This window comes from Haemaphysalis longicornis, unplaced genomic scaffold (genome assembly GCF_048455015.1).
Source record: "Haemaphysalis longicornis isolate Haplotype H1 unplaced genomic scaffold, Haemaphysalis longicornis Haplotype H1 scaffold_8, whole genome shotgun sequence".
Lineage (NCBI taxonomy): Eukaryota > Metazoa > Arthropoda > Arachnida > Ixodida > Ixodidae > Haemaphysalis > Haemaphysalis longicornis.
The window spans coordinates 130,585,462-130,608,475 of record NW_027526445.1 but is presented as its reverse complement, the minus strand read 5'-3'; the positions used below and the strand labels follow the sequence as shown (position 1 = coordinate 130,608,475).

The 23,014-nt window shown below is 47.1% G+C and overlaps 1 protein-coding gene across 2 annotated transcripts in view; it reads right to left on the bottom strand.

Moving 5' to 3' along the window:
- Positions 1-23,014, bottom strand: part of LOC144149552 (ribosomal protein S6 kinase alpha-5-like) — a 301,486-nt gene that overhangs the window by 8,414 nt on the left and 270,058 nt on the right. For both annotated transcript variants that reach the window (XM_077681180.1, XM_077681181.1), the window contains exons 3-11: positions 13,267-13,485; positions 12,408-12,523; positions 7,670-7,780; positions 6,128-6,315; positions 4,986-5,136; positions 4,002-4,163; positions 2,922-3,041; positions 1,914-1,990; positions 987-1,131 (exon numbers count right to left, since the gene is read on the bottom strand). In XM_077681180.1, the coding sequence (XP_077537306.1) occupies positions 987-1,131; positions 1,914-1,990; positions 2,922-3,041; positions 4,002-4,163; positions 4,986-5,136; positions 6,128-6,315; positions 7,670-7,780; positions 12,408-12,523; positions 13,267-13,485 (1,289 nt within the window). The remainder of the gene's footprint in view (positions 1-986; positions 1,132-1,913; positions 1,991-2,921; positions 3,042-4,001; positions 4,164-4,985; positions 5,137-6,127; positions 6,316-7,669; positions 7,781-12,407; positions 12,524-13,266; positions 13,486-23,014) is intronic.

The following is a 23,014-nucleotide window of genomic DNA, read 5'->3' as shown; positions in this document are numbered from 1 at the left end:
ATTTCATCCCACCCTAACCCGATTTTTTGTGATAAGAACTTCCGATGGAAGTAAAAAGGTAAACCCCGTCACCAGATATAAGTTCCGGCAACAAGAGCACTTTAAACCAGCCTTACAAACCACCAGCTGTTTGCCGGCCAGTTTCGTTTCTATACGAAAGTATCTCCAGAGGTCTAGTGTTGCTCCTTAGTAGAAATGACGAAGTCGCCAACAGGTCTGGTATTGTTTCTTTTCGAAAATGTTAGGTGGTGCTGCAGGGCAGGAGGCTCGTAGTGCTCATCTCTTTCATCGTGCAATATAGCTACTTGGCCAAAGTTTGCAAGGCAGTATTCTAGCACATCACACCTCATTCCTGGAAGCAGGGCTAGAATAGTGAGTCGGAAGATGATAATAAATCGCAAGTTTATGTTTTGCGAGATCACTCACAAGATGTTTTCACGTCACGTGAGACGAAATTAGTGCCTCTGATAGTGTCAGACCACCAAATTTCTTCCAGGGAACCACCCAAAACTGCGCATTTTGAAATGACGGCTAAGCTTCACTCCATGGCATGGGCACCACGCGTGCTAACATTTTTTTTATACCTAGCAAACTGTTCCCCGCAAGTCAAAATTTTTTCTAGGACGTGTTTCTGAAATGTTTCCCTACAAAATGTATGTTCAAAATTTTTTCTACTGTTAGTGGTTTGTTATACACAACTCCTTTGTTATCATTTTCTACGACAACTTGACAAGGATTTTGATTGCTTTTTCTTTTGCAAATATGATGAATGAAAACATTTAAAAAACTGGTGTTGTTGGAAAGGGCATTAAATCATCTGCATTTTATGTTGCCGCAATTGTGCCTAATCAATATGTTTAGCAGAAAAAAAAAAGTTTCCTTAGACCGCCAAAAATCGGTCAATTTCCCGCTGTAACGAAAAAGTTAACGAATAATCATAGGAAGATGGACACACATTGTGTTCAGTGCTAAGACCAGGCACTGACCTCATCCTGAAAGGCCTCCACGAATTGCACAATGTTGGGGTGCCCTTGGCAAAGCCTCAGTAGCTGGACCTCCTGGGTGGTGTCAATGCGACGGCTCACAATCTTGACCGCGTATGCAAGGCCCGTCTTCTTGTTAATGCACTTCCTGCAAGGAAAAGAACAGGCACAAGTTCGAAACCTTGAAAACAAGTTCAAACAAACCGCACACAGTGGCTGAAGAGGAAATGTCTCTTTAAAATTGACACTGAAGAGATATGCAAACATCATCCAGTCCCTTTATCAGGACAAACATCAGAGTGTGTAGACTCAAATGTGATGGGTGTTCTTGCTGAGACTGTTATTGTTTTAAACTGCGACTCTCATTATAGCAGATTGCAAGACTTATAAATTATGACAGACAACAAAGTCTGAATCATTAACAGTCTGAATCATTAAACCGTGCAAACTAGGTGTGCGTCTTCATTACTCATGTGCTCGCACTAATGCAAAGCACAACCAAAAATGTCAAACGTCCTTTTCGACGACCTCGAACACTAGCTCGCCGAACAATTACAATTCATTGCTGCCAAGTCACTCGCTCAAAGTATTGCAGCATTTGCTTATCTCTAAGTAATCAACCCAACCTTGAATTCCTCAGGCAAAAAAGAAGGGGCTTAAGCAATAATCTTTCCCCCTAAAGTTCTAAGGTAGTGATAGCAGGCCTTGCACTATTATTCTAGAGTTTGACAACTGCCATCAACAAGTGCCATTAAAAGACAACTGCTTTTAAAGTCGACAACTGCCATTAAAAGGTCACCACAAGTGACCCACAGATTTACTCCGAAATGAAGGCACTCGAACCAATATCAACTTCTGTGGCTCGAACACAGCAAGGTTCAGAAAAAGAATGCACACATGAGGGGTTCTGCTCAAACACAGCAGGCCTACCTGCAGACAGAAAAGCTTCCGTCGCCCAAAATGCCTTCCTTGGTGATGAGGTCGTAGTTTTGAAAGAACGCAGAGTTCTGCAAACAGAGTCAAAGCAGAAAACATCATGTTAGAGACCCGAGCCTAACTTTTTTTGTTCCCGCCAACACCGAGAAAAGAACCTTTTCCAAGCAAACGCTTCAAGTGAAGAGGGATATTTTCGCTGCCCAAAGATATGAAGCTAAATGTTAAGAACTACAAGGGAACCTTTGTTCGAACAATGTAATGCCAAGAGACAGCAAATCCTTAACACTGTACACTGTCAATGCAGCTTCTCTTGCAAGCAACGAAAGATGAACAAGTGTGAGCAAGACTGACAGTTCCCTGCAAAATGGCGTCACTGCTGGTGACAGTTTTGAAGCATCGGAATAGCTATTGCTTGCCCGAGCTGTTAAAGAAAGCCTTCAAACTCAAGCAATCACTGCAATATATCTTGGCAATGATATAATCACACAATCAGCTCCGCTGCCTCCCAATGATCACAGCTTCCGCAAATCTGGCCCTACTTTGGTGCCAGATATCCGAAGCTGGGCCAGAAGATAATGATATAATACATAAACATGAACATTGTGTTCTGGATCATGCTGTCAGGATTTTGCAGTGTTGTTATAGTAAATGTTACATTCTTAAAAGGCTAGACCGGTGCGACGAATATTATTCCCTTGACAGCACTATTTCTGCTGTTCATAATGAAGACTGTAGTTGCTCTAGATTTGTGCTTAAGTATTCACTTCAGGTACTGTTTTTTTTTCTAACGATCCAGATGCATTACATAAGGTGGGTCGAAAGTTATATTGTCGCAACAAAGTTGGACAAAGACACAGTCCTCACTCAGGGCAAAGTAAACATCAAGGGTAAAGTCTCTATGCAATAAGACAAGTTTCTTGAAACTGGATTTGCCGTGCACGACCGCCTATTATGCTGTGGTTTGGGATCATAAATGTTATTTTAGAGCCAGGCCATTCTCACCTTGAATTTGGCAGCTAGCAGCTGAGATATGTTAGGCCGGCTGTCGTTGGTGCAGCCCAGGAGTTCCTCAGTGAGGATGTTGTCGCTAAACAGCACAGACGGCGCCACGTAGGAGTAGCCCTGGGGAAGAAGAAAAATGTTTTGTTGAAGTGATAGCTTTCTTAATCGGACTGATGGCGTCCTGTCAAAAAACTAATGCCTTTCCCCATAGATCGGTTGGTCATGGGCTGAAAGGGTCTGATAAGGTCTCTGGACACGCGGTGCATGCATGAAACCGGGCTTGCATCATGTCAAAACGATTACTTGAAAATTGTGAAAAAGGAACGGTTCTAAATAAGGCAAGATATGCATCGATCGTGAAGAAGGAGCGCAATAGTATGTATACCTTCATCTCCTAACCTACGTATGTGTATAAACTGAGATCGTTCGTAGTCGAGCTTACTTAGTGCGCGAAAAATTATCGCTTGTGTTCGTTCTTTGTTTGGGACTTGGGTATTTGAGGGTTTCACGATTGATTGGACGCACTTTTAGCAATTGTGCTTCTCTCAACTTTCTTTAGGAAGGGATGGCAAATTTGTCTATCTAGACAGAGACAGCTTATTTTAGCTGCTTAGTTCCTGAAATAATTCTGGGGCCAAGAGAATTTGCAAAAATGTTGTCGGTTGTATTCATTCAAAGCCGCAATTTGAATTTGCAAAAAAAAAAAAAAAACACTGTAAAGATAAACAGGATGAGTAATTCATTTGGCAAGTTTATTTATTTGGGCCCGCTTGCTATGAAGCTTGGGATAAAGTTCACAACTTAGGACTACTTGTTTCAAGATTGAAAGGCCTGTTAAAAAAAAAACGTGTAGAAATTTGTCGAGAAAACATAGAAAATGGCCCCGAATTCCACATATCAATCTGCTAATGCAATTAGACAACCCTCACAGCTCATTTCAGTGTCCCGTTGAAGCAGATGTGCTACCCTCGCCAAGTGAGCTTTTTCAATTCCCGCAACTTAGCCATTTTAGAATCTAACTCACCAACAGCCTACTGGGTGCGGGTAAGTGTTCTAGTGCTTTGGATATCAGAAACTCACCTTGAAGACTTTGTCATCGCTCATGGGAGCGAGCGCTGGTGAATCCGCGGGGACCATCGACGTGAACTCTTCAGCAAAGTTGCTCACGTCCAGCTCACCAGCAATCTTTGGCACGAAAGGCGCTGCGATCCTTTTGGTAGACAGGTCCTCCCAGTCTAGGCCCTGTAAAAGTCACAGTGCGCTTCTATTAACGCTCAGAGACAAAACCTAGTCAGTCTCTTTAACTCTGTAACCTAGTCAGTCTCTGTAACTCTGTAACCTAGTCAGTCTTTGTAACAAGCCATATTAGTCAAGCCAAGCCAGTGAAGGCACTGATCCACAAGTCATGCCAAGCCGTCCCCGATCAGGAATTGTTTCACTAGCCAAGAATGTGTGGTACTGTTTCTTGGCCTCGAGTGCTAACTAAGCTAAATTTTTTCAAGCTCCTTCAACTTGCCGTCAAATGAAAAATAACATTTTCGAGCTATTGGAATGTGCTATGCGAGTGTTCAAGGAGTAATAAACGAGGTTTGGCTTTGCAGCATTTTATGAACCACTAGAAGAGGTTGTAAAAACGAACGGCTCCTAGGAGTGTCCACAGCCACTTAATAAATTATTAACGTGAAGCTTTCTATATCTCATTGGCGGCATTCGATGTTGTGCCAAAAGGCACTGCAGGAAAGCCAACTTTACCCAATGGGTTTCACTAAGCAATAATGATGAGTGATGGCACGTCAAGTGCGCCAGGCTAAAAAGGCTTCCCCATGGCCCCAAGCGAACCTGGGTCTCTCAAGTTATGAAGCCAACATCTGTCCAATTGCGCCGTTCCGATGCAGTTGAAGCAGCTTCATATTTCAACAACCTCTCTTTTAAGAAAGGGGCTTTGATTTTTCTTATGAGATGTAAACATTGTGCCTGGTTTTAAGCCCATAAGTTATGAATGGCGAACTTGCCCACTGCCATTCACATGAGGGGAAAAAAGAAAAAAAAAAGGAAATCACGAACCTTAAAGAACCTGTGCTTCTTCAGTTCAAGGGCATCATCAATCCCGCCACCCAGGCGCTTCCTCGGGTCTTTGACCAGGAGCTTCTGGATGAAGTCTTTGATGTCACCAGAGATGTTGTCGGGCATCGGCGGCTGGCTTTTGAGTATCCTCCTGCAAGCGGCACAAAAGTGTGCGTGTCAACCACTGACGTAAAGTAGGTCCGAATGCCCTGAGCCATCAACGTGGGAATGAGCGTAAACAATACCATGACACAGTGTCAGGTGCACAGAGCGAGTTTGACCTAATGCGAGGTCCTTGAAGTATAAATGTGGCAGCAACTTGGATGTTTGCAAGAGATTTCATCATTATAATCGCGTTTCTCTAGGTTCCATGATGCAAAACCTTTTGAGGAAAAGTCTTCCCGATCTATAAGTACTAGTCTACTCCCATACATCACGTAAGTGCAGTGGATTTGCTCTGATTTCGATTCTTTTCAGGCAAGAACAAAAATGCAACAAACACTGGGCACCCCACAAGCCACCCACCTCCCACCAACCGTGTTAGGCCAAACGAGAAATTCTTCCCGGCCAGCCAACTGCACTCTGATTAATTGCACACTGCAGCACATAAGGCTCGCTAGCAAGGGCGACCCAAGAATTGTTCAGCTTTATTCAGTTTCAGCTTTGTTCGACTGCAACTTCCGCCGTGGTGTTTCAACAAAGCTTTTCAATATACACCAACTGCGAAACTCTGCTTCAGATTCCGAGTTGTGCAAGCTCCCCTGCTTCATTCTAGCAGCAAAGACAGTGTATAAGCATGGCACCCGGGGGGGACCATGCTGACTTAATAACACAACTTAATAAATAAATAAAGCTTGCTTTCAAATTTGAGCAACTCCTAATAAGGTAATCTTTACTTCTATTTCCACCGTTTACCTTCTACGACTGACTTATGGCAGTAGCCGCAAGCGCTTGGGTATTACTTCAACTTTCTGTCGACAGATGGCAGGCTAACCCACTTGCCCCTCTTGGCTCCCAGGAAGGGGTCATCCATTGACCGCTTTTTGATACATGGGGCCTATGGGGAGTTTCACAACTGATACACTATATATTGAGTAACCCTGCTGTTTCGAAACGGTTTGGCAGACGACAGGTGCACTCACTTGGAGATCTCCGCCTGGTTGTTGCGCTCCCCTTCGACCGTGAAAGGCGACGCACCGGTCAACAGCTCATAGGTCAGCACACCCACGCTCCACCAGTCGACGCTGAAGTCGTGGCCCGTGGTTCCACCGCGGACCACCTCGGGCGCCATGTACTCGATGGTGCCGCAGAACGAGTACGTCCTCTGGTCCTGAGGGGACGAGAAGAAGGAGGGAGAGGGGACGGGCTGTTAACACAGAGTTTCCCTCCGCAGCCTCGCTCTGGAAAAACAGTCCCCCTCCTCCAAATTCTAGTGTCGACATTAGTGTGCCTCGTCTTGGAGAAAGGGGTCGGGGGTAGGAGAGAGCACAAACTGTTCTGCCACAATGAACTGTGAATGTTAGAGGCAGCTTTTTTTACTAAAGCCTAATAAGTACGGCTCCCTACAGAAATAGTGCTAACTGCCGAGCACAACCTAAAGGCAGATGTACGACTGTGACGCAACCCACCCTCCAGCAGTGGGAGGCCACACTGTGCAGTTCGGAGTCTGAGGACCACAGACAGTTGGTGGACCGGGCAAGCAGGACAACAGCCGCCACAAGGGCCCTGGACTGAGGGCTTCTCCCGCTTTCAAGCGCAAGCCTCTTTTACTTGACTATAAATGTTTTACCACCACCACCACATAATAACCACAGTAAATGAGTGAGCAACATTAGCAGCGTCTGAAAATGAACATTGCCGAGTTTGGACATGGTTCATTTAATGCAGCGAGAGATTTCCAACATCAACTTCGCATCAGGTTGCTTTGAGAGTGAAAAAAAACAGGCGCTTCACAGAGACAAGTGGAAGTTAAGTGCAGCAAAAAAGGACGAATGTGCATGTTAGGCTCTCGCATCAGGCCAGAGGAATAATAAAGGCGTACGTCCTGGCATTAGTGAGCAGTGAAACAGCGTCCGGGATCTTGAATTTGCTCTTCATCAATTGAAAGCAATTGCAGTGATGAGGAGCAGATCGGAGTGAAGGAAAAGGATATTTGCATGCTTGCATGTTCTACGAATACATGCCCATCCTCCATCACCACTCTCTACACTCTTAGCAATCCCTTCACACGAGGATTTAACCTACACAAAAAATGGCACAGATGAGTCTACACTTCCTCCTAAGATAGGAGGAAGTATGATTGAGAGAGCATCTCCCCTTGCGTCACCGCCGAAAGCCGGCTCAAAGCCACAGCAGAGCAATCAACAGGTGCTTCCCCGAAAGAAAGAAAAAAGTACACACGAGGGGAGAAAAAAAGCAATGCTCGAAGGACAAGGGGCGACCCGATCGCCGCTGCATTTCTGCTTCCCCGCTCTCCATACAGGAAACAACAAAAAAAGAAAAGGAGGAAGTAGAGATGGAGAAAACGGTAGCTGGCATGCATCGAAGGAGGAAAGAGCAACCCCGCCGGGGAGGAAAGAGAGGGGAGGAGGGGAAGAGAGAGAGGCAAGGAGCACACAGCGGGTTTCCGCAAAAGTGGGTCACCGGGCGGGAGAAGGGAGGGAGGCGGTATTGCCACCACTTGCCTTTTCGTGCGGAAGGAACTCCTTGCTCAATCCGAAGTCTGTTAGGACAATGTGCCCTTGGCTGTCGAGCAGGATGTTCTCCAGCTTGATGTCGCGGTAGATTATGCCCAGCTGCGGAACAATGACAAAGGGAGAGGACAAGCGTGAGTGCGCATTAAATGAAATGTCGAATCAAGACGGCTGAGTGATGCGAGGATGGAATGGTAAAAGAAATGAACGTCTCCTGCACTGGTGCAACCAGTGCAACGCTGGAGCTAGTTTCGTTTTACTTGCACTGGCTGCACTGGTGCAACCAAAGCAGGATGTGTTCATTTCTTTTACTAAATTATAGCTGCAGTAACACTTTGCGCTGGTCTGCACAGCACTGCACTCATTTCCACCAGTTCAAGTTAAAAACTATGTAACTAGGTCTTCGGAGAAAGTTCGTCGCAGTAAAAGTGTCGTCGCAGGTAACACTTCAGCCTCGCTTAAACTCTGTTTTAAACAAACAATCAATAAGCAAAAAAGCAATCATAAGTTCTCTTTACGGTTACCATGGACAGCAATTTGTGATGATGCAATGGCTAGGCCAAAATAATTCGGGTCTCGCCGTTCAAATTTGTGCTCACGGCGTCTTACTGAAGTTGGCAGGGAACCACTGCTGGTAATTTTTAGGAGTGTGGAAATTAAAAGTTCGGTAGATGTGGTTCTTCTCTTTTATTGTTACCTCTGTCAATTTGCATTCACTGAATGCAATAAAAATAAAAACAGCTCCATGTCTCTCCTTTGCCGCAGCTGGCTGCTGTGGCGAGGCAGATCGTTCAAATGACAAAAGTTTGCTCCAAGCACATCAAGAAAGAAGCACGTTAAAGTGAAATGGCAGCATGTTTGCAGAATAACAAGTTTAAGACAACTTATAATCAATAAAATTACATTTTAATACAATATATCTAATACATTTTACACTTAAATCAATACGTTTTAATTCAATGCAAAGCACTTCATACAACACGATGCCAACGCTTCCAAGAACTCTACAGACAACACATACCACTACACCCACTATTCTTTTTACATCACAATCCCATTATTCCTTTGAAACAAGTTTTTAAGTACCCATTGGACATTAAATTTCTACAGCTCATATCATATCGTGCATAATCCCAAACCGGCCATCTCCATTTTAATTTCCATTCATCTCACTTATTTTTACTAACAGACGGAAGTAGTTACTCTCCCACACTGGCGGATATAGAGGGGGGGGGGGGGTCTGCATAAAGTAAAAAATTAAGGGTCCTAAAGAAACTCTTTAGGTCGTAAAAAAAGCCAAGTTGGCGATTTTTTCAATTTATTGAAATTTTGGAGAATAAAAAAAAGCTATTCTCCTCCTCCTCACCTCCACCATCACTGCCACCATCATCATCATCACTGATAGAAGCTGATCCCCCCTCGGAAAAAACCTGGATCCACCCCTGTCCTCACACTAATTCTATATAACCACATAATTTGAGACTGTTTGCCCTCGTTGGCCTTGAGCCATAAAAGCATCATCACCACCACTTGCAATCAACAGACCATCATACAAAAGCCAAAGCACCACTGAGTTGTCCACGGGACACGGCTTGTAGCCACAGAACTGACATGTGTGGTCTTTTTTTCTTTTTTAGATGCAAAGCATCTCATGGTCGAGGCTATGTCCCTCCCTTGTCATTGTCGTTCTTGCGCCGTCCACTGCGCATGCTCGGCTTGCTGAATGCCCGGTGGTGTCTTACCCTTTAATGGCTCCTGGAGTGACAGTGTTGCCGGTGTCTTCCTGGGCCGCCACGAGACGAGCACGCTTCCCTCTCCTCCTCACAGCCGTATAAACCAGGTGTGCACACACGCTGCGCGCTACTCCACTGTGCATGTGCGTCTCTACTCCATTTTCCTCCTCACAGCCAAATCAACAGCCGTATAAACCAGGTGTGCACACGCGCTGCGCGCTACTCCACTGCGCACGTGCGTCTCTCTCCTCCATTCTCCTCCTCACCCTACCCACGCGTCTCCTTACTCTAACACCACACACCACCTCTACTCACACTACTTACTTCAACTCTACTTACACACCAACCAACCCCCACTGCTGCTTCGCATCCTCCTCAGGGTTCCCCCCTCGGGAACATGGCGTAATTTTTTTGTTAAAGGAGCCATGAAGAGAAAATACAACTTCATTTAATTTTAAAGAACTAGGATTGAGTATCTCACTCAGCTCCATTACAGTGAAAAAAGATGTTTTTTTTTAAACAAAAAAAAAAGCAAGAAGTATTTAAAAACTTTTAAATTTTGCGTCACGTCACGGGCCAACATAAAACAATTTTCCGTGCGTTGACTGCACGTTAGCATTCAAGTAATGCGGTCAAATGGAACTAGAGGCCCCATTGCAGACGTCCAGTCATGTGTCGTCGCGACAGGTCAGTTAGGCGGCCGCCAATCGCACAAACAAGGTTCTGTGACGTCATAGAAAAGTTGCAGGAAATTGGCTAGCGGGTCGTGACTGCTTCACGCGTTTTCTTTAATACCTCCGTTATTTGTTCGAAGATTGCGATGATATTGGTATCATTGTTATCGGGACTAAGCAGTCTTTCTAATAAACCCAACTTGTATTTTGTTTTCATGGCTCCTTTAAGGCTGCGATGCAAAGAGACTAGGCGTTCCAAGACAAAGCACCCACACCATGCAGTTTCCCATTTACCCATGTGACTGTGCTGAAGACAATGATGCGACTGGCCTTTTCACATATATACACACACTGAAACTGGGCATTGCTCGACTTCCTCCTTCAAACACAACGTAGGTGGAAACAGCCGCCAAGGGCAACAAACGCCACAGGGACGTTCACACCGATGCAAGAGGCCACACTTCTCGCCGCAAGGTTTTACAGTTGGTGTTCCTGAAATGCGACAGTGGCTCGCAAACAAGGCCTGCTCCTCCCAAACCATCGTCGGTGGCCTTTCCCTTTTTCGAACAATGCCGTACAACCACTGACGCCGGATGTAAAAAAAGGAAAGCAAACAAACAAAAGCAGCTAAGGTAATCATTCCATCCTTAAGTCAGAGTGCAGCAACCGCTGATGGTAGGCCAACCAGAATGCCCTTATTCAATCCTACAGGAAAACAAGGAAAAAAAAACTGATGTCCTTTGGATTGCCCTTGTTCATTTGCCTTGGCTGCTCCCGCTGTATTCAGACTTTTTTTTTGTTGCTTCCATTTTTTTTCTACCTGCTGTACCACACAATTGAGACAGGCATTGTGCTGAACTGTCTTTGTTCTGTTTTTTTTTTATGTTTCAGGAACAATGCTCCAACAAAAAAGCAGCGAAAAGTATGTGAGCATTGTCGCCGAGTCTACGACACAGGAAACCCCCCCCCCCCCAACTGGGAATATCAATGCACACAGCTGTGCAATTTCTGCAGCGAGTCAATTCGAATTTCGCACTCTGGCAAAATGAAATGTGGCAGCTTGCCACACCAGATGCTTGGCATACATGCGATTTCCCAAAGCTGGTTGTTTCACCCGTAGACGTACACGATTCCAAACGCCATGGGCTGTCTATTTACCAGTTTTCAAAGAGTTTGCGGCTGAAATTTCATTCTTTTTTTTTTTTTAGGTTTCGGCAGCAATGTTGCACCACACATTTCCGTGAGACCTGAACGTTTCGTAAATGAGTCTCAAAATACCTCCAAACGAACAAAGTGTTCATCGCAGTCACCTGGAAATTATAGTTAATTCACCTTTAAAAAAAAGTAGGTTCACCTACAATTGCACAGAAGCTGACGAAACATTGAACTTTACAGCTTATGAAATGTTTTGAGTGCTGCTCCACCTTCAGAAAGGAAACTGCCTTATTTTCGAAGGCCCACAGTCCCGATTGCTTCAAAGCCTCGGTCTGCTGAGATGTCCAGTTATTGTACCTTGTCTCCTAGAGCTTTCGTCGCACAACGACCAATTTATGCTAACTAAAATACTGTTTCTAGGCAATCCCACAGCTTAGTTTTTGCCAAAACACCAACTCAATGATGGTACAGTCGCAATGCTTCAATGCAGCATATTGCACAGTCCTGTACAACACTTCCATATCACGCAACTTCATGTGGTTCGTCCTACCCAGAACCATCAGTGTCAGCTCTGGACACACCCGAAAAGCTATTTCCAAGGCTCAGCTGCAAAACTTGACTTGGTTTTGGGCGGCTCACAAAATGAACACCCAACATCAAACCAAGATTAGTGCAACAGACTACCAAGGCTATGTGGAAAGTTCATTGGCAAACCACTGATACAATGTTAAGCTGTACAAAAAATGATTACAACTTTTTAGCTTATTTGGCATCGCAGTTGTAACTGTTATAACATTGTTATAGAGAGTGCTGCCTAAAAATCTGGCACATCTGCCCTACTATGTGCCACGCACACACACACATACATAGACACACAAACACATACATGTATAAGCATAGATATATATCATAGTACGGTATTATATAGTTACATGACGCTCTAAATGCACTGGAAAACGATGAAGGCGTAGCAGCGTCAAGAGACACTGGTCGGTGCTTGGTTTGAGAAAGAAAAAGAGGAGGTTGATCAGCCAGGCCAACTTGCAAACCGTTCATCTATGCGCTGTTGCATTAGCAACCGTTGTAAACAGTGTAAATATCGTAAATAAGCCTTATTTTCATCCTGACATTGTGGTGGACATGGTGGACGACTTATGTGCTTCTCACCTTGTGTAGGTGCTCGAGAGCCAGCACGATTTCCCCGATGTATATCTTGACCTCGGCCTCTGTGAAGTGGTCTCTCTGGTAGAGATGCGTGAACAGCTCCCCTCCGCTGACGTAGTCTGAAAATGCAGATAAATCAAAAACAAGTCACAAACATTACATTACAAAGCCTGTTTGCACGATAGATATTAAACAGGTTGAAGCTAAACCCTGGGTTATGAGCTCAAGATAGCTACCAAAATAGCTTGGCACCACAATCGCTAATTAAGGGGATAAATACGGCATCCTTTTAAGCCATCGTGTGATGTGATGTACAGAGGAAACAAGGGGCACGTCAGTTACAAACACACGAGTGGAGGCATGTTTAATGGAGTTGCTTTAAAGTTAACATTCACTGTATGGTTGGCTTTGCTGCACGGCGTGCTCTCTTCCGCCGCCACTGGGAATTCCGCAGAAAGTATCGTGCACTTCAAGGCACGCCTGTAGGTCTGCTTTGCCACAACGCTCCGGGACAACCGGTCACTGCAATCAACAGTGCAAATCCGGCAAACGTTGAAATTTACTAATGAAAGCAAAAAAAAATGAAAATTTTTGTGTAGGTCTCGGATATGATTAGAGAAAAAAAAAATGTGCTATTAACACTGCACGGTGCAAAATGCTGAGTGTAATGTCCCTACACAAAAGGCAACATTTTTGCGCCAGAACTGCATGCTAGGCCTAGCCATTTGCTGAAATTTCGCCGTCGATCGCGGAGCGTTGCCGAGAGTTGAGGCGAAGACGACCTACGGCGATTTTTAATCAGTGCAAACGGCCGGCCACTGTGAAATACGAGCAAGTGGACAAAAAGGGGTGTAGCACGCACCGAGGATGAGGTGCAGCTTGGCGTCCGTCTGGAAGGCGTAGTGCAGCGTCACGAGGAAGGGCGACTGGCGGATGGCCTCGAGCACCTGCCGCTCGGTCCGCGTGTGCTCCAGCGTCTTCTGCTTCTGCACGATGGAGGCCTTCTTGAGCACCTTCATGGCGTACAGCTTGCCGTGGTCCTGGCCGCCCACTTTGCGCACCAGAAACACCTTCCCGTACGCTGCGACAAGGGAGAGAGGAAAGAATTAGAACGGAACAACTCAACGCGATGATAGCTGCTTTGGACAACGGATGCTAAAAAAGGTACGTGGCCGCTGGTTGGTCCAATGAGGACTCGAGTAGAAGCACTACCGCAAGCAGCTGACAAAAGCACTTTCACTCAGTGACAAGGTCTTGGCCACCAAAGATCGCATCTCTTCAAATCCCCCCTTTTTCGTGTCGTTTTTTTTTTCGTTTAATCAATTGTAAGCTCATAGCAGTGACTGATATTCTTATATATGATAAAATATGAATGATACAAATTCGTTCAACCCTTCGCAAAATATCAGTTAATAACCAGATTGCAATCGTTCATTTGGGAGATACTTAATTGGTGCGGGTCCGACACTACACATGGCTTGATGCAGCATCCTCGGACGCGGTCCACGAACGAGCACGTTTTTCGCGTGTTTCAAACAATTAATTAATATTTATTTTAATAAACTGGGTAGCACTAGGTAAAAAACAGACGATAGCAAAAAAAAAGTGAACACATAGGTGATAGGCAAAAAACAATTTAACAAATGATTGACCACAGGAGACGCGTGCACGGCTAGCAAAAATTCGACTTCGCCTATGTATCCGTCTGCGAAGCACTTGCGAGCCAACCTGCTTTTGGATGGAGACGTCTCTATTTTTTTTTTTATTATTAAGGCCTACCAGCGCTTCCATTGTGTATCTTTGGGGGGAGGGGGTGGGGGCGTCGTAAAGAGGAGAGGTCTCGAACGCCCTCCTCAGGCCCACATCCCTACGTTTCCAAACGCTGTCCGCATTCGCCGTGACAACTTGCGGAGAGACGTGAGATTGAGTTTTGCCGAACGCCAAGCGTGTGACAGCCCAAGAGGCCTGTTCCACTTTCGCGAGCGAAAGCGCCAACGTACCGAGAACGCATTCAAAGCCGAGCGACACACATGATAGCGAAGGGAGGCAACCTCTGTACCATCCATTCACGCCGCTAAGCCCAACCGTTCGGCCCGTCAGCGACGTCAGTCACACGTTCGTGCGCACTTTTGTCCAGACGTGACCGGCGCGTGCACGTCGGCGTTTCGCCACACGGCGAATTCCTCCGAGATCGAGAAAGTCCGTGTCGGCCCGAGCAGAAAGCCCAAGACCGACGACGCTGGCGTGCGCTTTCGCCGAGGCCCGCACAGCACTCGGCACGCGGGCACGCTAGGAGGGCATGGATGAATGCGTGCACAGCCTTCACCTAGTCTTTTCAGCGCGCTTCTACGAGCGAGCGGTGGCACTACAGCGAATCCGTCCCACTTCTCGAAAGCGCGGAGACGCGCGTACAAGAGTCCCTTGATGGCGGAGTGCAGGAACAAGCAATGAGGGGCGCGCAGAAGGCGGCGCGGCTTCGCACAGATGAAACTCTCGGGAAGGATATTTTGCTGTCCACGCAGGCCGCAGTGCTCGAGGGGGAAAAGTCACTACGCTTCCGCTCCAGAAAAGGCACTTCAGGGGCCTGGCTTGTCGTCACAGCTCATTTCGGGGTCACGGTATCTAGCCAACGTTGTCACGCGCCCTAACCGAGGCTCCGAAAAGATGAAAGCTTCCCCTGTTCGGGATCGAAGCTGGGTCCGGTGTCAGTCCCATTGCGCCACAGAGGCACAAGTGTTGGGGACATCTTCGCGCTGCGCTGTTGCTATAGAGACTGCCGTTTCTAGGCCGCAAAAAAGTATGCAATATTATAAAATAAGGAGACCATCGTGAATTAATTAACGCATTAATTACCCCAAATCAACGAAAACTACATTCAGTGTCTCTTATTAGACTTTTTCAGTGGCAGAACGAAATCAGCAAAAGAAAATTCCGAAAAAAAAAATTGGAACAAAAATAAAATTATTCCTGGTTAGTAAGTTCGTTTTCCGAAAAAGCGCGAAACAAGGCCCAAGAATTTCGCAAAAATATCGTCTGCTTTACTTGACAAGCACGGTGATGAAGCAATACGTCACGCTTCCCCGCACAGTTCTTTTCTATATACAGCGACAAAGTTGTCGACCCATTTTTGACGGGCAATGTGTCACGCTGGTACATCAGTAACGCCTCAGTACTCCTTTTCACCCCATCTTTATACCAGTCCCGCCAGCCCGTTACGCGGTGGTTACTGAGCGGCGCAAAACGATACGGCGAAAGTCTTACGACACTCGATGCACTCCGCGACGCCCGCCCACCATCTAACTTACAAAAGGGCTCCTCCGGTTACTCGGGGCACAACGGCGGCGCCCCTCAACGAGGTCAGACGCGCCGCGGCCGAAGACGTAACGGAAGCAACGGCGTCTTCAAGACATAAAGAGCAGCCAGCCCGTAGAGACGACGCTTGCAATGCCGCGCGGTGCACCACTTTGTTCGAGACGTCACAAAAGATACGGCAGAAGAATCGCGTCCTTCCATATAGAAAAGAATCTTCGCGGTTTATCCAGCATTACATCACGCAACTGCGCATTCATCGTTCTTGGCGCGTAAAGAGAAGTCTAAGGGCGCGGTAATTTAGGGCGGCTTTTTAGCCCGTGCACTATTGCAAAGGTGAGAAGCATAATTGCGCGGCATGTTCGATTGGTTGATAAGCACGTTACGACATCAGTGGCACGAACACAAAAGGGGAGGGTGGTGGAAAAATATCAGCGATAGACCCCCACTAAGAGACATCTTATTGAGTGCCGTACGGTGGTCGTTTGGGCACGTTAATAGAGCGCCTGCGAAACCGATTGATAACATCGCCTTTCCCCCTTTTGACGGCTACCGCTTCCCGCCATTTTTCGAATTCCTGCGACGGGCGCGCGCCGACTAATGGCAAGCTGCGCCCATTGCGTATATCGGAATCTAAGCAGCAGAGAAATGCTAGCATTCGTAAATTCAACGTTTCACTCGAATTTAGATGGCGTAACTATATCCACAAATCAACGAAACCAGCCAATAAGTGAAAGTATACTGTCACGCATGAGTTGGTGTTCGCATTTAGCTTTTTTTTTTGTTAATTTAAAGAAAGGATGTGAAGGTCTAACTTGAAATCATGGTCTTGCCCCACTTTCTTTTTAGCGTGTTCTTTCTATTATTAAGCAATAAAAAAGCATGCCGTCAAAGCAGTAGTTAAGTAGAACCTTTGGGCTTTGCAGATAATGTTGCGTGGCGCTGCAGCTGTATAAGCATTCTCCGCTTGATGCATGGCCACGGCGCGCAATGGACGCAAACTGTAATAAACTAGGTCACTCCGGACAGACGCGGCGAGCGGAGGAGGAGGAGGACGTAGCCTCTTCTTCCGCATTCTCCGCGCGAAGCCCATGCGCGCACTGCCCGACAGAGTGAACTAAGCTTATTACACCGCGAGCACAAAGCGGGGCTCCGAAGGTCGAGGGGGGACTCTTAACTGCGCTAACGATAAAATGTCGGTCACTTGTACTTTTCTTCTCTTTTTTTTTTTTTTCTGAGACAAGAACGTGCCCTGCGCCGAAAAAAATGAAGCCGCAGAACCGCAAGTGGAAAACGGTTTGCGTCGCGACGCGCGCCTAACTCTATCTACCACTTCGGAATTCTCTCTCCGCGCGTGCGTGTATATATATATATATATATATATATATATATATATATATATATATATATATATATATATATATATATATATATATATATATATGCAGAATGTTCAGACCCGACGATACAGATCGCGAGAAAGCAACCACATTAATAGCGCGCCCTCCTGCCGTAAACATCATACAGCAGTATCAAGTGGCATGCCCGGATTTTAACAGAGCCTCACCGCAGGCACGCGTCTCAAATACCAGCTGACCAGCATAAAATAAACATTCTGCGCCAGGTGGCCTCAGGACGAAAGTCAGGGAGCAGTAGGAACTGCTACTACGCAAGAGATGGAGAAAATTGCGCGCACGTGCAGACCCAGCTCTTTCCTTTTTCTTAGATCACCGTGAAGCACTTCCGGATTTGCGCTACCCCGCTCGAAGGCCACCATCACTGTAGGCCCCTTTATTTCCGCAAATGGTTCGCAAACACGCGCCTCCATTCGAATCCGCGGAGCCCCCGAGCGTGCCTCACACGGCCGCCACAGCGCGCCATTGATGTCTCGACGCGAATAATCGGCGCCTTACTTCGGTGCGCCGCAAGGTCGCGTCCTCTGACCGATTCTGTTTTATCCCCGCTTTATCGTGGCCACGGATCGCCGCCATAAATGGTTGGATCAAATTCTGCGTGCACGCATATGCACAGAGCCGAAAGAGCTCCCCATCGGCCCTGATAGGGCTGTATAAGACGAGACAGCGGCGGCGGCATTGAGGCGACCGTAATTCGGTCGCGCATGTGCACGAGCAAGGCGATCGGGTTATCCGAAACCTTTCGGGCCGAGCTATATTTGGACATAACATCGACTCCTCTAAAAGTGGCACGCACTAAGAAATCCTCTTTTTATTTAGTCGAACGAAGTGCACAGCCCTCGACAACGCGATCGACGCCGAATATACGGAACGCAGACTGTAGGAAAGATTAAGCGACATTGCGTTTACGAGGTCGCTCTCGTAACCGGGGCCCGAATGATATCCGAAGGCCGGGAACAGGCAATGAGGTTAGGCAGGCAAGGCGTGCGCCGCGCAAAGCCGCACGCTTTCGAAGGGGCAAGCCAGGGATACAGTGTACATAAGAGAATAGGGACATAAAAAGAACCGACAGCACTCAGCGCATGCACCGCGAATCTTGCAACTGTTACCCAACCGGCCAAATGGCTACCGCTCAAAGATTAATGATCAATGATTAAGAATTAATAAAAGATGAGCAAAGCTTCGCATATTTTCGCTAATTTATAGCGATCCATAGACTGACAAACGAATGAACGAACGACCGGATCCCTTGCTTTGGTGGGGGTTTCGTGCACACGCGGAAATAACTGGCATCATTGATAGTGGGTGAACACGGCCTTAGTACAGAACCAAATTTGTATCCTGTCTTCGCGGCCCCTTCACCGGAAGCGCGAGCAGAGTTTGCAGACGGCAAACAAGCGTAATCACTGCAGCTGACAGACAGCCAATGGCCCTATACGGGAAAGCCGACGGATGGAGCCACCAAGCGTCATGTGGTGTATACACCGACGCGGACCTCGAGCGTGCAGCAGCGGTAGTATGTAGGTCGCTGCCGCGATGGTCCTTCGCGTTCGCAGCGGTGGCGGCGGCGAGTGACTCATCAAGTTCGTCCGGAACGGAACAGGGCAGGCGCGCGTGCGAGCTTCACGGCACGTAAGCACGACGGAGGGGAGGCGAAAACGCGCCACGACGACGGCAAGTCCGCGCTAAAGACGAGGGCGGAAGTCCTGGCCGAAAGTAACGTGAACGAAATGGGACGGCGCTGGGAAGGGAGCGAGCAGCCAATGGGAAGAAAGAAAGGTCGAGAAAGGAGTGCGCACGTGGACGAATAAATGAAACCCGATTATGAAGATATATATATATATATATATATATATATATATATATATATATATATATATATATATATATATAAGACAGAAGTAAGAATTGGCAGTCAAGAAGACCTCGGAAAGCAAAGGGGAGGATGTAGTAGCTCAAGATAAAGAATTTGGAAAATAAGAAAGTGGAGAAAAAATGCCCGCCAGATGGGATCCGACCCCACGACCTCCAGAATACCGGTCTGGTGCGATAACCACTACGCTACCGGCGGGGCTACTTTAGCCTCCACTTTCTGGGGTATTTATGTTCAGATGTTTTTTGTTTCCTGCGCTTGGGGGTGGTAGCCAGCGGCACTCGGACTACTCGGGGTGAAGGTCCCCTTCACCCCGAGTAGTCCGAGTGCCGCTGCTCGAGTAGTCCGAGTGCCGCTGGCTACCACCCCCAAGCGCAGGAAACAAAAAACACCTGAACATAAATACTCCAGAAAGTGGTAAAGTAGCCCCGCCGGCCTGCCGGTAGCGTAGTGGTTATCGCACCAGACCGGTATTCTGGAGGTCGTGGGTTCGGATCCCACCTGGCGGGCATTTTTTCTCCACTTTCTTATTTTCCAAATTCTTTATCTTGAGCTACTACATCCTCCCCTTTGCTTTCCGAGGTCTTCTTGACTGCCAATTCTTACTTCTGTCTTATTTTCAACGAGCCCTTCATTTCCTATATATATATATATATATATATATATACACAGTCGAGCCCGCTTATAACGAACACAACGGGAAACCGAAATCACTTCGTTATATCCGCTTTTCGCTATATCTGGACAGAAAATCTATGTATACCAATGATAACGGGAAACGAAGATTTGTTCGTTATAGCCGCTATTTCGTTAAAACCGGGTTTGGTATAAGTGGGCTACACTGTGTATATATATATATATATATATATATATATATATATATATAATCAGAATGGGAAATGAGGGGCTCGTTGAAATAAGACAGAAAATAAGGGTTGGTAGTCAAGAAAACCTCGGAAAGCAAAGGTGAAAATGTGGTAGGTCATTGAATGAGATAAAGAATTTGGGAAGACAGAAAGCGGAGAAAAAAAATGCCCGCCGGGTGGGATCTGAACACGGTAGTCCGTTGGAATGGACTTCCACATGATTTCCCCGCAACCACTCCCATAGCCATTGTGGCGTGCCTAATCTGCTTCCCACAACAACCCACATCATCCCTGGAAGAGCTGCCCCTACGAATAAACGTCGTGTGGCGACTGTATTTAATTAAGCTTTTTCGCACCTGTTTTTTTTTTACCGGGGAGGATGTCTCGACAAGTTAATTGTTGGTGCATTTGACGACCACAACGGGAGAACACACAAGCGGCCAAAAGAGACAGAACTGAACTCGCAATTACTTCTTTGTTCGGCCACCCGCCTCGGCCGTGTGCAGTCCTGCATACGCTGTCGTTGCGACCTGCCGATGTAAACAAGGGAACTAAAGACAGATTGCGGTTTTGCAAGCCTAAGCTATCTATAGACACACCCAGACTATATATATAGCGCGCTGGAGTCAGAAGCCGAGGATTAACTTTTTATAGACGACCTCCGGTTTTTAGACGCGAGGCTAAATTTCTTGGCAACGAGAGTTTTCCCTACCCGTGCTAATTTCCTATTTTTTTCTTATTTGAAAAGCTGATGTGACGTCGCTGAGAAGGCTATACACAAACACTGAGTACGCGGATATACCTTCCACGAGTAGTAATGACATGAAAGGTAAAAAACCGACGGCATGCACGCACGCAGGCAGGCCGAAAGCCGACGCAGCTACTAGGCCTGTTCTGTTCTTCATCCATGCTCTAGAAACGTGCCCCGCGCAACGGAACGGGTTTCGTGCTCCAGCTACCTATTTACGGAAGGGGCCGAGTTCGATAGAGGAGCGATTTTTATACGGAGCACTTTCCATCTCTCAGACGAAGACTCCAAAGGAAAAATACCCTCACCGTTACTGAAAGCATCCCCCACCCCCTTCTAGAAAAAAATAAATTTCAACGTCTGGCCCTAACTAATCTCCATCTCCAACATGAACACCTGAAAATGAACTGGCCCGGTGGGCGTGGCGGAAATCTCAGTTTTTAGCTTCATTTATTCGCGCCATTTCAAGGTACTTCGACGGGGCCCCTGGCGTCCATCACATAACTCAGCTATCGAGATGCAACAAAGGGAACGCCGGGCGTTTTAGAATTAGGCGTGAAATAAGCTACACTAAACACTCCTTCTTGTATTACAGCGCACTACAAACAGGACACAGGGAAGGACGCAGACACAGCGCTGTGTCTGCGTCCTGTGTCTGCGTCAGCGCTGTGTCTGCGTCCTTCCCTGTGTCCTGTTTGTAGTGCGCTGTAATACAAGAATGTCGAAATACCAACTCGCCCATCAGTCCACACTAAACACTCCTGATAACGACATCCGTTTATTTGGAGTTTTTCGAAGTCCCAATCCCATTGCAAGGAGAAATGAATAATCCCCGCTGTTAGCGAAGTTCCGCTTATTACGAAGTAAGCTTGCTGTCCCTAGGACTTCGTTCGTTCGTTACGAGAAGGCTTTAACAAGGGCTTAAACAACAGACCAGCGAAAAAATTCCCGTCCGCTAAAGGTCAACTGAAACGTCCAAGACACGGAATCTTTCCGTCCATTCGCTCTCTCACTCCTCTCAACGGATGTCCGCCCCGGCGTACACCACCTTGCGCCTAATGACTCGCGAGGCAGCACGAAAACTCGAACTGGGCGCGGAAGACGATCACCACGAGAAGAGAGAGCTAGCAAGGCACAACGAGAGAAAGAAAGAGAGAAGGAGAAAGAAAGAGAGAAAAATGATCTGACCCAGGAAGCGACGGCGGCGCGCGTGTGGCCTCCACCGCCCCCCATTGCCTCACCGTGGGGCTCTGACATTCACCTACTGGCACACTTGCTAAGGAGGCAGAGAGAGGGGAGGACGCCGGGGCGTGCGCTTTCTCCTGTGCCGGCGGAGGACGCGGCACACTTAAAAACTTCGCGACCCCTTTCGCTTGCGGTTCCACTGAGGTCCGCCTGTTTTTGCTGCCGCCGCCCACCCTCAAGCGAGGTTTTTTTCCTACCGTCGCGACAATGGACAACAACAACGAGCCTCGGAAGGAAAGGAGGAGGACGGGAGAGAAAGATGTAACGGACACCTTCCTTCATCCCCGTTTTCTCTTTTTTAGAGCGAAGCTGTCTTGCCCTAGGTTTCTTATTTATTTGAAAAACCTTCATTCCTCGTCAAGCCAGATGAGAGAGAGAGAGAGAGAGAGAGAGAGAGAGAGAGAGAGAGAGAGAGAGAGAGAGAGAGAGAGAGAGAGAGAGAGAGAGAGAGAGAGACTGGATCTAAAAGCACAGAAACGGCTTGACAAAGGTCCTCAGCCTCCTACACACTGTCAGCAGCGTCGTAACGTCAGCAAATATTTCACAGAATGAATATCACAGCACACCTGTCAATGTATTGCGTGCGTCCATCGGGTCGTGTCGACACAGAATCGCAGTGAGATTTTGGGGGCTTAATGCGTCGGAGCTGTACACCTGAGCGATTAGGCGCGCCGTAGTGGAGGGCTCCGGATTAATTCCGGCCACGTAGGGATGTTTAACGTGAGCAGGAATTTCGACACACGGGCGTTTTCGCTGCTCGCCTCTACCTGAAAAGCAGCAACCACCGCGGCAGGGAGTCGAACCTAGCTGCGTCCTTGGGCTCGGCAGCACAACGCCTTAAGCCCGTCCTACGATGTGCGAATTTCCGTGCGAAGTCGCAACTGCCGTGCCGCCACTCGTGCGACAAAGCGACCCAGTATCATCCTTGCTTCGGCGGCAACGGAAATAGATCTTTTTGCCGCAGCTGCGAATTCGCGGGGAAATTCGCACCACGTAGAACGGGCTTAAAGGAGCCATGAAGACAAAACACAAGTTGGGTTTATTAGAAAGACTGCTTAGTCCCGATAACAATGACACCAATATCATCGCAATCTTCGAACAAATAAGGGAGATATGAGAGAAAACGTGTGAAGCAGTCGCGACCCCCTAGCCAA